Source organism: Python bivittatus, unplaced genomic scaffold, assembly GCF_059951505.1.
Source record: "Python bivittatus isolate LINGU-HERP-01145 unplaced genomic scaffold, Pbiv_v1 ctg000480_np1212, whole genome shotgun sequence".
In the NCBI taxonomy this organism is placed as follows: Eukaryota; Metazoa; Chordata; class Lepidosauria; order Squamata; family Pythonidae; genus Python; species Python bivittatus.
The window spans coordinates 81,720,724-81,738,875 of record NW_028277075.1 but is presented as its reverse complement, the minus strand read 5'-3'; the positions used below and the strand labels follow the sequence as shown (position 1 = coordinate 81,738,875).

The window sequence follows — 18,152 nt, the reverse complement described above, 5'->3', positions numbered from 1 at the left end:
CTTATAGTATTTTCCCTCAATCGTGGTCCATAGCCATCACACGTGCTTAACTGAGTCGGTGAGGGGTCAATGTGTTGTAGGAACACCCAAAATGAGTTAACTACCCACCCTGGGGCTTAAACAGACTCAGTCTCACACAGGGTTACATTAAGTCCACCTAGTCACTTGTACTAGGGGAGACCTAAATCCAGTATACTGCCCTGTTTTGCATATTTAGTCCCCCAAGAAAAAGAGCCGGAAAGGAAGAGTGGCTACAAAAGACAAGAAAAGTCAAGATGGCAATTGTGACCGAGCGATTGAAGCTCCGCCATTTATACATGCATTGACATTGCATACACATACAAAGGGGCAGGATTTTGACGGTCTTGACTTTTTTGATCCCATCCCCCAACCCACTGCTGTCAATGGCTGTTAGCTTTCGTTGCCGTATTCTGTCTCCTGAATCGCAGAAAGCACAGCTTTAAAGCCAGCTGCTGGAGAGTAGCATCCTCATGTTCAGCTTCTGAGTTTGTGCGAGGCAGTTTGTAGATTAGATGGACCTTTGCCTGATTCAACAGGACTCTTCCCATGTTTGTGGATATGAGGCGAGATATATGGACACTACAATCCATACCTCAGTTTGAGAGGAGAAGGTGACATTCTCAGAATAGCTTTGAAAACTCTTCCAGTGCCAAAAAACCAAACCGAAGGATGGAGTTTTACCAGTAAGTAAAATAAGTAAGTAAATAACCCTTGCTGGAGTTCCACAGGAATAGTCCAAAAAGTCAGGATCAACCCTCTGTTTAAGAACTTCACTTTGGTCTTGTTTGTTTTGTTACTTTTACAGCAACATATTCAAAGTGGCAGTTTGCAGATTTACTGGAAACATAAATCCTGAAGGAAGAAATTATACTTAGAGAAGACAAGTTTGTTTTCTTCAGCTGCTTTATTTACACGTTAAATAGCTGTCAGCAAGAGGATCTGGCTGGCCGTAAATTGTCATCCATACAATTTATTGCAGAATGTTTTGTGGATTTATAATGTAGCCTATCCTCCAGGTGCAATTCTGTGTTTCTCAGGAACAAGATTCCTTGAAGTAGAAAGAGGGACCATTGTGATAAGGGGTCACCAAGTGACACTCGAAAGCATGGTGACCTTTCATCCCACAAGTGCGCCATCAGATTTGTTTACGATTAAATGGAGAACAAACAGCATCAATACTGAAGTGGAATCAGTTACTTGCCCTTTGATTATGACCTCCCTAACACCATGTTGATTAAAATTCATTGCTTCTGTTGTGACAAAATGGGGCACAAGTTAGATCTAAAATATGCTTTAATGTCTCTCTTCAAGAAGATACCCCGGGTAGGTACCACAGGTAGAGCATCTGCTCCAAGGCGCTGAAAGATCAAGTCACATATAATGGCAAAAATCTCTGTCTGCATTTTAGAGAGCTGCTTATAGCTAGAATAGGCAATGCGTGATTGGATTCACCAGTTTTTATAAACAGCTCCTTTTCCATCCCTTGAGAAGTTTTTTTCAGTGATCTCTTAAGCTGAGAAGAGGGCAGAAATACAGTAAAAAAGAGGGGGAGCAGAATCCTGTTTGCTTTAGCATAGCCAGGTCCATGTTCCTATGTCACTTGTCCAGTGTTTCTCAACCTTGGCAACTTGAAGATGTGTGGATTTCAACTCCCAGAATTCCCCAGCCAGCTATGAATTCTGGGAGTTGAAGTCCACACATCTTCAAGTTGCTAAGGTTGAAAAACACCGCTCTAGTCATATCATGCTGACACAGAAATGAACGTGGACCAGATGCAAAGAAGAAACTATTTTAAGCCCATCTTCAAACGAGACCATTTCCACTGTCTCTGATGCCAAATAAGATTATATTTTTACATTGGCCTTATGCTTAGATATTGTAGTTACATTAGCAACTTTTAGGCATGGAACAGTGTTGTGTTGTTCTTTCTGATCAGGACAGCTATTCATTCAATAGGGCGTAAAATATAGTTTGCTTGCATAGACTTTAGTTCTAACAGGATTTGATCTACAACAGCCAGGGATCTCTCACACGTTGTGTAGGAACAAATCTGGAATTTCTTAAAGTGCACATTCAACCCACAGTGTGTCTGTAAAGTGATGTATGGGCTGGGAGAGAGGATTTACAAGGATGGGCAAAATGCACCAGTCACCAGGCAGTGTTTTTGTCCCCTCTGATCACAGTAAGGTACTCAGGGGCTGAGCCCCATTTTGCCCCTTCCTCCAGATTCCTCTGAATAGGGAGCTACAGCCAATAACAGCACCCTAGTGAGATGCTTGCATGAGTATTTGCAAATTATGTGTCAAGTTCATACTATAAATGATATAGAATAACATCTCAAGCATATGCTTAAATGTAATATGGGTAATGATGCTATATATAGTGTCTTTGTGCCTTTCTCTTATGACACAGCCTGAACAATAATAAATAAAAACAAAAATTATGAAAAAAATTACTTTTTTAATGTACAAAACATTTATATACAGTTTTAGCATATGACTGCCATCCTTACGATGTAGAAAACAGATAAAAAGCTCCTGGAGATATAAAGGCAGAACAATTCAGCTACAGTACTCTTATTAATAATGAGTGCCTTTTATACAGAATATATACAGAGCCAGTTTTCTTGTTATAATACGATTACAGTAAATAAAGGGAGACCACCATTGACAAGTTGAATAAAATAATGGGTAAATTGTTTGGGTTTGTATTTGTTCATGCTTATCAGGCTTCATATCTGTATGCGTTCCTGCCACAAGGCATCCTGATGGTTTGTGGGATGTCCAATGTATTCTTACCTCTCTGGAACTCCCTGCTACTCTTATTCTACATCAAGACAATTCTAAGCGATGGGGATGAGGTCACACAACCAAATCATCTTGTAATGTTACACAATTGTCACTTGAGGATGGTCCTATGAGCAGATCTGCATGGTCCTATGAGCAGATCTGAAAGGTCCACATCAGTAGGCCAGTAGTGACACTGTCACCTTAATGAAATAATAATTAAGTTCAGTTTTTTTAACTATCACATTCATGTCCTGCCTTAAGATGTGCAATAACTGAGAAGAACTACTGTAGCCATTTCTCCCCTTCTCCCTCTTTTAAGTCTTCCATTGTCCATTATGAATGAAAAAACAGGTATCATACATTTTTGGAGGATGCCCAATTGGTTTTTTTGCATGTTAACTTTTGACATGGTGAGAGACATAATCAAAGTGATTTTTCTTGATGACAATGAAAAATGTGCAGGTGAAAGAAAGGGTAACTAATAAAAAATGGATATGGAAATGTACTCTTCAGAAAATCTTGCCACACCAAAACTTTGATGTGTGAATAGGGTTCCCTTTTCTATGGCATCGAACACCAGACACGGGGAGAGCTGTGAGACAGCCATTCATCTCCTGCTTATAATCAGCTATGGCAAGTCATCCTTTTATATGATTAAATGGGACCTACATTCCCATGCTAACGTGAGAGCCAGTTCATACACTGACACTGCCTGATATAATCATGGTTATTCAGATCTTCCACAGCTTTCTGTGTGGAAATAACAGGGACAAGTGTCATTTGTTTGACTTTATGTCCCTATGCTTGAAGGGGGGGGGGTGCATACTTACACAGCCACTATGACTTGCACTGTCAGAATGGTCCACATTCAAGGCAGCCTAATCAGACCCCTGGTGTTGTTTGCTAGACTGTGTACAGGTAGTGCCCAGTTTAAGAATGAGTTCCATTCCCAAGGTCTGTCCTTAAGTCAAATTTGTATGTAAGCTGGAACAGTATTATTGTATAATACTGTATAAGGAGTATTGTGTAATTAACTTGAACCATTGTGCATTTAACTTGAATCATTGTGTATTTAACTCAAATTTTGCTACAATAGGCTCTGTTCTTAACTATGGGTTGTCCTAAAACTGGGCGTTCTTAACCTGGGGACTACCTGTATTTCCAAGATGGAGGCTGCTAGGTGGGTAAATGGCACTGCCAAGTGATCCTGGTGTCAGTGCGATGTACAGATTCTGATACAGAATACTGATCGAAAAGATGAGCAAAGAGACTCTTGGGGCCTCTGTTTCTTTAAACAACTGGGTTTACATGCCTTTTTTTTTTTTCAGTTCAAAAATAAATAATGAAACAAATCACTCTAATCAAATGTACAAATATATAAAGCAGGGAATTTATAATACATCATCCTTTTACAGCTATGCTTTCTATAATTCTGCTGAAGTGTAAAACCCAACTTCTCACAAGGAGCTTTCTGCTTGCACGATGCTTGCTCCTCCTTCTGGTGTGCTCAACCTGTTTTAGATAAACTTCAGCCATCTGAAGCAGGTTTGGGAAAGCAGGAGAAGCTGTATAGGACAGGGTGAAATCTGTTTCATCAGAGTTACCCAGAGATGTTGGCTAGACAAATACTGATGTAGTTTGCTATGTGATGCCAATGATTTGGGCTTGAATGGCTTAGCTCAAATCTAATGAGCCCCTTTATAAAAACGCAAGCATTGGTATGCCATGTTTTTCACATTTTACACCCATCCTACCCTGTTTCACGTTCTACTCTTTTCACAGGCTTTTCTTGGCTGGAATCTCTGCCCTTAATGATTGTCTGATCTCATAATTTTCTTTTTCAAAATAATGCTTTCAAAAATGCAGTTAAATAAATGTGTAAACACCCCCACTGGTTTGCATGAATTGATGCAATTATGCAGTGTAAATACTTCTCCTGAATGAAATGCAGAGTTTTGGCAAGAGTTGCTTACTCACACCAAAAATTGTCATAAGAGAGAGGGGACAGTAGGCATGGATGTATCTTCTTACTGGAGGGGTAATGCATACAAATAGCTAGTATACTTTTGCTAAATACATGGCAATTGTATGGCAACTTAGAAGCAGTAATACACATAACCGACTACAAGTTTGCCATGCATTCTTGCAATAGCACCATTCGTTTTTGTGGGCCCAAGTTGATGAGCATGTAGCACTGAACAGATTAGGGCTGGACAAACCATTCCACTACTCTATACTGTGAAGTGTCATGCCATCTTGAAGGTTTGGCTTTTCAAGGGCCTCCCCATTTCACCTGAGCACACTGGCAAAGACACAGAAAACCCTTCTGCAGGACTGCTGTTGAACTTCCATGTTTTCTCCATGCTTAGACAATATGGGAAGGTCCTCAAAGCAGCTACACTAAGCCTTCAAGAGATGATGACACCTCAGTGTTCCAACAGTAGGTTTGGAGAGGCACACAGCTTTATTTATTTCATGCTTAACTTATTTACTCCTTTCTGTGCTACCCCTCTTTTCCAAGGAATTCTGAGCAACTTTCAGTCTTATAATAATGCTGAGGTATCATCACTGGTCAAACAAACAGAAGATCATTTTTACCAAAGCCAGATGGCCACCTCCAAAGTGAGATATTAGTCGGAGCCAACCCATGTAGTGTGTAATTAAACAGTTTGATAGAACACACAACTGGGAGAGATGGGCAAATTTTATGACATAAAAATGTACACACTTCTGCAGCATCACTTTTATCATGTCATGCTTAACAAACTCCAGCACTGTTCTTTTTGTATGACCAATTCCAAAGTGAAGTCAGTAGAAACTCAGAGTGATCTGTGTTTCATATCGTGCATGGTAGGGACATTTTTCTACTATATTTTTAAGTTAGTTTCATTTTCAAATCTCCACTATATTCTCCATATCCTCTGATCAGAACCGCCCCCTCTGCCACAACTAAGGCATTAAGTCTTTCACATTTCCCCATCAATGTGTCTCTCTCAAATGTCCTTTTAGCAACACTGCAATGCCTTATATTAATGCACCTTTATTTTATATATGCTTCTGGCAGTACACTTTATTTGACATTAATGGACAATAGATGCCTTGACGACTCAACTGCTAATGCACAGTAAGGCACTTCGCTGCAAAGCTGATTCTCAGCTAAGCTGCAAGGTACAAAGAGCGATACTGGCTGTAAAAATAAAGTGTGTGTGCGTGTGTGTGTGTGTGTCTGCGCATGCATGTACATCTGGTCACCAGCAAAGCATGAAGCATTTATAGTATGGCTTTGCATATGGTTAAATTTAGGTCTGTCGCTAGGGAGGACAAGGCATTGCGTACTTGCAGCTATAGGTAAGGGAAAGCCAAAAGGAGATTGCAAAAAGCAAAGCTTCATCTGAAACATTGCTTCTCATTATTTTAACACATGGCTTTTGAGGGTCCCACCACTGGCAAAGCCCCATCTATTTTTGAGGTTGATGGGTTGAGAAATGTTAACCCTTTGAAAACTAACAAGGGAAGGGATGGTGGCAATGGCAGTCAGGTTTTTAAGAGGATTCTCAATGAGACCTTTCAGTCTTGTATAAATGGTGACACTTTAGAAGCACTGTAAGGAGGATGGTGGCATCTTTGAGCACTCTGAAAAACAAGCACAAAAATAATACTAGAAGTGCATCCTTTCAGTGCTTTTATATAGTTTATGCATGTTTGTACAAAGATATTTTTTCTTATTTGGAATTCCCTTAATATGTTTTAATACTTGTAAAAGTCTACTCTATGGAAACTTCTTTCCTTTTTTTTTTTTTTAAAAAGCACATTCATAACATTGCTCAGCACATAATCTCTGGATACTTCTAGACATTTGTGCTTTATGCATTAAGACATCATGTTAAGAAATTTGCTCTCTTCTGCCAGGGTGGTCAACATAGAGCTCATGTCCCCTATTGCCATATTACTAATTCCAGTTGGTATAGATGGCAGTGTCAGAGAATTTCGGGGAGTTGTAAGGCGAGAAGAGTTCTGAGAGAGATTCTGCAGGATGCTAGGGCTCAAGGTTCCTGACATCAGACTTGAATGGTCACCATCATCCATGATAGCATCAAAATCTATCTGAGGAGGCTCTGGAACCTGAGAATCCACTGTGCTAGAAACTTGATTAGCACCAGGGGAAGGCATGGTGGCTGGTTTGATGTTCAATGCACATTGTTGTCTTACGCTGTAATCTGTATGGTTATTAAGATTTCCATTTTGTTCATACATGTGTATTTGACCATAATAGTGCATCAAATGGCTTTCCCTCATACTACTGTTGAATTGTGGTTGCAATGGTCCTACAGCAGTTGTTCTCTTGGGGGAAGAGTTTGCCCTTTCCTGCCCTGGGCTCACATCATTTGTTGGGTGAGATGTTCTCATGTATCCCAACTGCTGCACGGCACGGACTCCTGGGTGCTTGTTTCCTGGATTAGGATTAGGTGGGGGGTGAGGTTGTACCACTGAGGAAGTGAAGCTCTGTCCAACTGTACCTATCATATTCTGTTGTGGCTCAAAGTTTGGTTGAGCTGAAGTCAGTAATGCAGAAGCCTGGTGAAAGTCCTCCTGTGTCAGGGAGAAGTTCATGTGGCTTGGCTGAGATGAAAAGCTCTGCTGATACCCTGGTTCCTGCATGTCTTGACTGTGCATCACATATTCTCTGCCGTTGTTAATTAATGAAATGGGATCAGCCACGTTATCTATTTGCTGAGAATGAGCGTGGAATGCAGGCTTCATGGTCAGGTTATTACAGGAAGGAGAAAGCTGGGTGACATCACCAGCAATCATATTTGGACTTAGCATTTGATGAACTTGGTTGTACACCTCATGTGAGTTCAAATCCAGGTTGTTACCAGAACCTGGATTCACCTGTTGCTGCTTTAAGTGCATGCAATTGAGCCTTTGTCCATCCATGCTTGCATTCTTCTGCACAAATTGCTGCAGAGTCCCATTCATGTTGTTTTGACCCACCTGCAACTGCTGCTGGTTGAAATTCTGATACTGACCAAAATTTTGCTTCTGATGGAATACAGCTAAGTTGCACTGAGGGAACTGCTGTTTGGCTTGAGCAGAGGGTGCATCAACAGTTCCTGAGCTAACCTCGTTCCACTGGACTGGCATGTTATTTTTACGCAAATCAGAGTTAGCCCCATAGTTTATTTGGCATCCACCACCAAGAGAGGTTGAATGGTTCATACTCAGATCTGGAATAGCCATCCTGCGTTGGTTTAGTGTGTTGTTATGTTGCACTTTTGCATTCACTTGGAAGTTTTGCATTTCATTGCCATACCCTGTAGAAGAGTTCTCTGTGGCAATCCCACTGTTTTGGGATTTGATATATTGTACCACATCATCGGGTAGGACAATATCGTCATCTCCCACAGAACTATCTGTCTCACCAGGCATTGCTTCCATGGCAATATTTTCACTAATACTTGGGGGTCGTGGGGAATATACATGCCTAGCAAGACTTCTGTCTGAATGTGGAAAGACTGGAAGGTTGAAATTTCTTCTGTCTGCAGGAGGATGAGGAGGGTTCATGCTGTTGGTGCTGTTGAAAGGATGGACTCTGGGAAGGGAGCTTGGGTCTCCAGCAGGTCTCCTCACTGGATCGCTTGCCCGTCTGGCACTATTCCCAGACACTTCATGAGAGAATGCAGGTGATGCCCCATACATATAAGCACTGCTATCACTACAACGCCTTGGCCCAGGAGGGAGACGAAATGAAGGCAAAGCAGGCTCTGAGCCATCGAGGAGAGATATTTTATTCCTCAGGGTCATTCTTTCCATGTTAGGTAGTGGGGTAGGGGGTGGGCCACCAGTGGCAGCAGCATACTTAGCTTTCAGCCTGTACTGCTGAGCTGGTGTGAGATTCAAAAGACCAGAGACCCCATTACACTGACTGGCATCACTTGACCGGCGAGAGGCATCTGTGGAAATAGGGTCATAGGAGTCAGCAGAGCTTGTGTTGTTAGGACGATTTCCAAATTGAGAAGCTTCACTGGAACGACGGCTGGAGAAGTAAGGGGATATTCCTGATGATCTGCGGCTGACTGTGTAGGCAGAACTGATGGTACTGGTTGAGCTGTCACGGCGTTCAGTTAGTTGGTTCAACATTGTAACTTCACTGATGGACAGCTCAGTTATCCTTGGGTTAGGCAACGTTGTAGAGGTGCCACGCATATTGTCCAGCAGACAACCTGAATGAAAATGTGAAAGAGAGTAAGATTATTAGTCAGTGGTACTAAAAGAAAGGTCTTCCATTCTTTTACTTGGATACAAACAATATCATCATCAATCATCATCATCTTGAATACTTATCCAGCTCACACACATAGATACAGATGGTTGGAAAATGGGAAGTGGTCTGGAAGAACCACTGTTGCCTTCCAAATTACTTTCAACAAGATTAGGCAAGGAAAACTATTGTTTGTCCACAGCTTAAACAATATAGAGCACAGAGCACGGACAAGGAAGTCAGCAATGACAATCAGTAATAGAACTGCTGTGGAGTCACTGAATTAACAATGAAACAGTTTGAGGGATAATTTTTTTAGAATCAGACGGTCAAAATGAAAAAATAAGTACGGGCACATAAGTTGTTTAAACTAGTACAACTGATTAACCATAAAGATTGATATCAGATATTTAGGAAAAGGGGTTTAATTTCTTCACTGAAATTATTGTAAAATGGTATTATTCATCTACATCTCTTAAGTCCATCATACTATCGTAATCTGCCTTTATGGAGCCTGTAAACATACGGCACAAAACAAAGAACCCCCAAAATTTAAAAAGCTATGCCATTTTCATGTCTTTTCAATTTCCCTTCTGGGACTAAGGATGATGAACTGAGATCCAGAAAATATTTACCAAGGAATTAGAAGGAGATTTGTTCAAGATAGCAGCATAAGACTGAGAAGATGAAACTTTGTAAGGCAGGCTTCATTCTGCCCTTGCTGAGCTACAGAATATCTATATTAGTCATTCCTATTACTGTATATATTTTGAATGGGTTAACTGGGTTATCCTGAATTGACATTTTTTGCTTTATAAGTGTTTGGAATGCAGTAACTTTGTTGTACATTACTTAAACAGCAGAACAAAATGTTGTATATCTGGTCAGGTCATAATTCTATATTTCAAAAGTGGCTACCATCCCAATATCCCTGTCTGTTTTCTGTAAGTCAACAAAGCTTCAAAATACAACGCGACATGTTATCTCTTTCAAGACTTGAGACATCACGAGAGATGGTGGTGCACATCCCCATTTTCTGTTTCAAGTATGAACCTGCACATTACTTTTCAAGAAGGTAGAAAAGATTGGAACATTGAACACTGGAATGGAACCCATTTTGCCTTGAAGACTGCAATATCCAAATAAAAAAGATGGATTACATTCTGTTTCAAGTTGGCATTTATACTTGAGTTTCCATCTCAGGTACTGGTTCTCATAACTGTTAAGAAACACACATAAACAATACTACAATGTCATATTTGGGTAGAGACAAGGGAAGGGGTGTGTATGTGCAATATTTGGCTCATCTTAGGTTTCAATCCCAGCTGAGCCTCAGATCCTGTTTTAATTAGAGGAAAGATACTCAATGAATGGTAGTGGGATAGTTGAAGATCGTCTCTGAAACATTGTCGGATAACTATAAAATAGTCGCCTGACTTACCATTGCCTGGGATGGGAGGCAGCTTGGTGTTTTTGACTTGTGGTGCTGGATTTGCCCATGAGCAAGAATCCTTCACTGTCCTGAGTTTCTCTTTCTTGAGCTGCTCAAGGCGTTGCATTGTTGTCATGTGTTTCCTTAGCTGAAGACTGACAGTTGAGTTGCCAGATGAGACTGTCGAGTCCACAACAGGAGTACTATCCTCCAACGCAGTCAGGTCCCCCAGACTTCCCCCACTGTGCATGTTCATTTCCACTCCACTGTCATTGTTGTTGGTGCTCCCAAGTGGTGATGGTTCACTGCTGCATGATGACTGGCCACCAGGACTGGACTGATACATCTTAAAGAAGCAAAGAAAAAGACCACCAACTGAACAAATTTCGGGTTTCTCCCTAGTGTCAGTATTGCTTAATTCTATAAACTAAGGCTGTACTTAGACTGGCTAAGTTCACAATTCACCGCAGAATTAATACAGATGAGTCAGCAAATGAATTACTAGGAAACACATTATCTTACTAAACATTTAGATTGTTCTGACATCCTTTGTTCCTTTGATTACTCCATTTCTTGGCACATCTTTTTCATTTTTCTTTCTTTGCATTCTCCTCTGCCTCATTTTCCCACATTATTATTCAATCTCATTAGCTGTGATGACCCAAATGATTTAGCTTGCAACTGTCCATGACATCATCACAAAAGTTATTGGACTGGGATGCTGTTGACAAAATTCCCATGAGTTCACACCCCCTTAAGTTAAACTGAAGTGTGGACGAATGAAAATAAGAAAAAAATAGCATTGAGAATATTGAAATATTTCTGGTTCCTATCTCAACATGTCAGAAATTAGATATAAATTATAGATGCTTTCAGTGCCCAAGAAAATAAACCTTAAAAAGGGGAGGGGAAGGACTACCTCAACCAAACCCTATAAGGTTTGTTTTTTTAAAAAAGTGATTTAACTGATTAAAGAATTCACCTGAAGACATAAAAAAAAATTGGAAAGTTTTACAGTGCTTATTCGGGTATGCTTTTTTGAAATTTGTATTGTTTATCCCAATAATCTTTAATATTTCTTTCTAAAAGTTCAGATTGTATTCTTCAAGCCTTGCTTTGGTCTCAGGCCTGGGGCTAGTGTATTAGTGTATTTTTGTGGGGGGCTGTTTTGTTTTGATTTGTGTTGCTTTTAAGACCATATTAGTCTGGGTTGTCTGTGTGGTTTTATATTTTATTTGTTTTTATGCATTTTGGGGTTTTGTACGTCACAGAGTCTGAGTTGGGTGGCTATAACAAATTTGAATACATAAATAAAAATATTTTATTGACTTAAGCTTAAATATCATAACCTTAAATACGCTCCAGTTTGAATTAACATGAGAGGGAGAATTGTAGAAAAATTTAAGCCTCCCTTCACTACTGAAATTCAGTGCATTACGAGTATTCAAGTCCATTCCAACTTTAATTTTCCATCCAACTTAATTTGAGCCGGATCTGTTTTTTAGGTAAACAAATTCTCATTAGCTGATAAACCAATGTGCTCATTATTGCCCACAAGTGTGATGGCACTGTAGTGTGGACACAGGGCTTTCCATGAGATAAGTGATTTAAATGATTTACTTAATTTTTATGACTTTTTAAAGCAGTGGTATGTAAACACCAGGGAGCTAAAAGCCAAGAGCAGGATTTTCTTTTTTGTTAGCAAAGAATTATATGTGCTCTCTCAAGAAAAGTTAAGCTCTTGATGCTTCTGTCAGATAAACCTGGAACTTGAGTAGATTTCCCCATCCCCGTTCTACAGTGTGCCTGTTTATCTGCCGCAGGATCAAACCTGAAATGCTTTGGGCCCTGCGTACTTCTCTTGGTTCAAAGGACAGCTGCATGCTTGGCTGACAGTCCGTATAAGCGATAAGGGCATGATTTGCAGACTTGGATTGGGTAAATGTTTTTTATTAGGAATCGCATTTCACATTAAGTAATTTATCTGCAATAAAAGTTAAATGTTCTCTATTGGCTTGCCCAAAGGAAGGCCTTTTTGTTTTCTTTTGGTGTCTGGGCTATGGCATCATGATTTATGATCGCTGGCCCTCTGTGGCTATAGGCTTGGAACGCTACGTAAGCCCTCGGTTGGAATGTCTTCCCCCTTTTCCCAACACAAGGCTGTTCCAGAGGATTGAATACTGTAGGCGGTCCTGTCTACTGTCTTTTACTGATCAGAATGGATTTTCTTATGAACAATGCATATTATATGATTACTCATAAATGGGACAGGGAAAAAGAAACTTTTACTGAAAAGGTGAAAGATGCTAGAAAGAGGATGCTGGCAACGTAATTCATAACCAAAGAGACACAACAGTACAACGTTGTTATAACAGGAGGCAGTTGGCCAGCAGGAACATAGCAATGGAATAATATTTCTGCCACTTCTTAGAATATCATACCTAAATGGCAGGTGGCACTAAGTTCTGCTGGAATCACATATTTCACCCCATAGTGCATCCTATGATGAACACCTCATTCAAAACAGTTGTCTGTTCCAAACTGCATCTTGAATAGAGGAATACCACCCCATAGTTCTGGATCAGGGAGGATTTGTCTCATGAATTCTATAGGTGTGGGTTCTCCATAGGATACTTAGTCTGTTTGTAGAATGCCAACATGGAAAGGATGAGAGAGAAAGAATTTCACAGACAACTGTAACAGGTACTTAACTATAGCTGTTTTTCCAAATAGTCTATCTTAGCACCTGCAGAAACTCTACAGAGACCCTACAGCTGGTTTGCTTAGCCACATACACAGGACAAAGCACATTAGGTTTTTTGTAAGAGACTTTGACAAAGACAGGGTATTTGCTCACCTTAGTACCGACTGTCCTTGTGAAGTTGAGTAGAAAAAGTTAAGAGAGGAGAAAGAACAGGTTGTTAGAACACAGACAACACAAAGGGAAAGGGTTGAGGTTATTGATGGAGCAAGACATGATGCAAAAAAATAATGGCAGATTAGCAACAGCCATGGCACAGATAAAAGACTGCTTGAACTTGTATAACATCACATTTATAATCTGTTTTTACAGTGCCATCAATGTATATAGTACTTTACAGAATGCAAATGTGACAATGGGTCTTTGCACATAATCACTACTGATGTCTCATGAGGGATCAGAAAATAAATGCTTTCAGAATATCCAATTCCAGGAAATAATTTCACTCCTTCATCCTGATGTCCTGAAGTTAGCAGAAATATGCTTTTACCACTCCAGTACACAGCATGTGAAATGTAGCTCTCTGTATTATTACTACCATTAAAAAAATGCATGTCATATTTAAACATCAGTGATGCATCTTTGTATTTGTTATCTACATGTTCTCAGGGATACTTGTTCAGTGTATCCTGCTTTTATATATGATAAAAGTGCAGTTTCTGGTGTATCATAGCACTGAACTAACTGCTAATTCATATCTGCCATGAACTATCTCTCAGCCTCACCTGTCATATGGTCATACAAAAACCAACATATTCTACAGAATTGGTAATTACTACAGTAACATGTGTCAAATGCTTTGAACAGTCTCAAGTACTACATAATTGCCAATATTATTTTTAAAAAAACAGTGGTTGAGAATTTTTTTTTCTTTCGAGGTCTGCATTACTTTGGAAAGAACATGCCATGGCCTATATTTCAGTAAAATGAATAAAGCCAGACCAGACCACACACATTCATTTACGCACAAATATGGGCTCCTTCCATAGGTTCCGTTGGGAAGATGAGTGTTTATTTAATATTTTAAGCAGTATCTCCTGTTCTCTACCTCTCGTCAGAGAGAAGCTCCATCAACTTTTAGTCAAAACTAAGACAAAGAGCACAATAGACAAGCTTTTTTCCAGCTTGTCTTCCCAATTCAGTACAATATGCTCTTGTCCTCATGTTGAAATTCCCAAGTTAGTATGCCTCCCTGCCACATCTTGATGTCACTTAATACTGCAACTAAAGAGGGACAAAATGGGAGCAGATGCTGAAGTGAGCTCTCACGGGCATAGTAAATTTCCTCTATAATATCTTTGCTGGGATGTTTGGGGAATGTGTCAAGAATGAGGTATAAGGTTCCACATCTGAATCATGATTTGGAGCTTCTCACACTGAGCCTTCAAACCAACTTTTTATAATGGTTTGGAGAGCCAGAAGGACAATACTAAGCTAGAGCATAATTATGGTCTTGCTTAGAACATAGGTATCAGCAAAATAATGTCTTTGCACAAAAGACTAATACAGCTACCTCTCTGGAACTATATCTTTATGTGTTATTAAAATTCAAAATATTATCTTTCTGAGGATGGACAATTGTATTTCATGAATTTACTTCTGGTAGTCCTACCAAATTTTAATCACAGTGTGATGTAAAAAGTATCAGGAAAAAACAGTTTTCCCATTCTCAAAGAGAAACTCCAAATGTTAATTTTTCATCTTCTCTTTGGCTTATGCATGTAATATCTACTATCTATGTCTGTGGATGTATGAAGTCTTAAATTTGACATGCAAAAGGATGCTGAAAAGGTTGGAGGTAGGCTTAGGCAAAATGTAAACTGGGAGATTTGAAAAGATAGTACATCTGTGTGTTTGGGGTGGGATGGGGAAAGGGTTAGTAAGTATTTTTTGCTACTTGACAAGCTATACAGTACTGTCAATACGTCAGCTAAAGCAAATGCTTCTCTTACCACAGAATTCTCTGTCTTTATTGTTTTGACTTGTAAGCAGTCCTCCGTGCCTGTGGTGGTGCTGTTTGCCTCTGCCCGCTCTTCAGTAGACTTGCTGCTCTGTTTGGCACTTGCTTCATTGTCACTATTTTCCTTAAGGGCAGGTGGCCTCAGGTGAATGTCATTGCGTTGCTTCTTGGTGACATGGGCCTCTGGTCCATGCACAGTCTTCACGTGTTTCCTGAGAGAACTGGGGTCTGTGTATCTCTTGGTGCAGCCTGGGATCTTGCAGACATAGGGTTTCTGCCAAAAGTAACACAGCTGAAGTGGTTCACCAAAATGAGAGGAAAATAGCTGAGAGATATATTTTAGTGGCAGTTTTGTGACATGGGGCTGATATATTCTACGTATACAACAAATTGTGTACATATCATAGACACTATCACTACCCAGACAGAAGGGTAGTTTTCTAGTTTGCATGGCTATCTCCCTAATGCTGGTGAAGGAGGAATGCTTTCGGGGTGCATAGCTTGCTTTGTCACACTTGCTTCGTTTGGAAACAGTCTTGATGTGGCCTTCCTTTGGATCTACCCATTCTTCTTAGCTATTCATAATAGATGAAAGGAGCAATAACAATGTAAGAATGCTTGACCAGCTAGTCTTTTGCCCCAAATGTTGCTTCCACCTTGAAGTTGTATGGAATGCTTCTGCCCTGCATATGCAAACTCCAAGCTGAAACTCAGGGTCTGTGAATTGTCAGGGGGTCCCTATCAAAGCATTTTAACACCTTGCCCAATAATTGCATTGGATGGATTTCTATTTGTTCACATTACTGCATTAATAAGATTAGCATGGGATGTAGCTGGGATGTGCAAGAAATCTCTTTAGGGCACATTTTCTGTTGAAATATACTTGGCTTGGGAGGGTGATGGGAGGGAAAAAGGCATCCTGTTTTACAGAAACCCAGGAGACAATCTGAACTGGATTTGCGGCCCATCAGATCTCCCTTACATCTCCATCATCTGTCAAACTGGTAGTTGTTTATGCTGTAGAGTGAAATCCAAAGCCCCTCAGTGATTTTTGAAGATGATATTGTAACTTTGAAACTTTGAGTCACTGATAACCACAGGACAAATAAACAATGTTAGGGCTCCACAGCTGGAGAGAGAAGCAGGCAAACAAGCAGAAAAGACCCCCCCCCCCCAGCAAATCCAAATGCATTTCCACAAATCTGCTTTGAGCAAGAAAGCTTTGGTAGCTCCTTCTGAAAGGCTGGATTCATGTAACATGCTGTTTCAGCCTGCTTAAAGTATTTTTCCATTAGAACTTAGACAGGGATCATCCAAAGAATGCTGGTTTACATTTTCTAAGCTTTAGTTAAGAAATACTTCTACTTCTTCTAATTTTGATTTAGATATTGCTTTCCATATGCAGAAAAAGTCCCACTTGCTAATTCAGCCACTTCTAAGATGGATGGGTAAGACCAGAAGGACGGGAACAAACTCATTTCCTAGGCAAGCAGAGTACCTTATATTATTCAATGGCCCTTCTGCAGTCCCTAATAGGTTATTAGATAGGACCTGGGCAAATTGAGAATAGAAAGGGTACTTCAAGCAAAGATGTTCAAGACCGAGTTCTGGTAGCAGATCCAAATGATCAGAACATGAAACATGGTTTAGATTGTTCCAAAATGAATTAGAAGCTCCTTTATTAAGCATGTTCCTATTTAGTGTGGCCAGTCCTGTGAAACCCATCCTGAAAGTTTTGTCTTTCCTCCTCTCACAAAGTCCCCGAACCTTTACTTAGATTCATACTTTCACATTTCTTCTCCCTCATTTGATGGGATGCAAAGCGATGTACAAATAAACCCAATAAAATAATAGTTACAATGTTTGCACAACACAAGTAGAGATTAACCCTAAAGTAGCAGCACTGATGGTTAACCATTTGGCAAAACAATGTTGCCTTTTTAAAGTGCTTAAAGAGATAATAATGAGAAGCCAAGCATAATTTCTCTAGGGAGGAAACTCTGCTCATAAAAGGCCCATTTCAAGCTTCCACCAACCTTGCCTCTGTAGGAAGTGAGACATGTCAATAACCGCAAAGACAAATATATATTTTCCCTATGCATGGCCTACAGATTCATCTCCAACAGATTGTGATGTTGAACCTTAAGGAGTTTCATAATGATCCCATCTGCAGCATGAGTGGCCTCTTGGTAAGCCTGGCCAGCTAGGTGTGAGCTGGTTATGAGCAGGCTAGAGCAATTCAACTCGCTGACATACTTTGGGAGCAGACTGAACTCTGGCTTATCTTAGTTTTCTGTCTTCCCCCCCTTCCTTAGCTGGCAAAACTTCCCCTGCTTGATCACGGGTTTTGATGGCTCCACTTCTTACCAATCCATTTGTACCCTTCTGCCACCAACACAGTCTCTTATCCTCAAGCCATACATAAGAAACACATGATGATATTTGTTAAGAAAAAGGTTTGTTCAAAAGGAAGCTGTGAGGTGGCAAAAGAACCTGAGAAGCACCAGGGAAACATTTCAGTATTTTGCTCATATCAGTCCACTTGCTCATCATAATGTATACTTAAGATTACAAATTAATTTTACCCAGTCCCAGCTGTTTTCAGAACTCTGGAGCATTTCCTCTTACTGCCCTTTGCTTAATTAGTGGTAATATAAATTTCAACCTCAGCATTAACCATTTGCAGCAGACCATCAAACGTTGTACAATAAATGCAATTTCCTGACCTTCCCCAGCTACTAATAATGGATCTTAATTAGCAAAGAGGACAATACAACATTTGTCTTGTGCACCAGCCCTACACATCCACAAGGCCAGCCATTTCATGTAGGCTTGGGTGCTCAGATGCTAGCTGGGTGGATTTCTTTCTCAAACACACAGACAAAAATTGAGCAGTTCTTTGTACTGGGAAGAACGCTCAACCTGGC

The 18,152-nt window shown here is 40.1% G+C and overlaps 1 protein-coding gene across 2 annotated transcripts in view; it reads right to left on the bottom strand.

Annotated features, from left to right (window-relative positions):
* Positions 1-2,496: 2,496 nt before the first annotated feature.
* GLI2 (GLI family zinc finger 2) overlaps positions 2,497-18,152 on the bottom strand; it is a 263,871-nt gene continuing 248,215 nt past the window's right edge. For both annotated transcript variants that reach the window (XM_025164234.2, XM_025164235.2), the window contains 3 exons: positions 15,218-15,499; positions 10,514-10,850; positions 2,497-9,034 (listed from right to left, as the gene is read on the bottom strand). In XM_025164234.2, the coding sequence (XP_025020002.1) occupies positions 6,681-9,034; positions 10,514-10,850; positions 15,218-15,499 (2,973 nt within the window). In that variant the 3' untranslated portion in view covers positions 2,497-6,680. The remainder of the gene's footprint in view (positions 9,035-10,513; positions 10,851-15,217; positions 15,500-18,152) is intronic.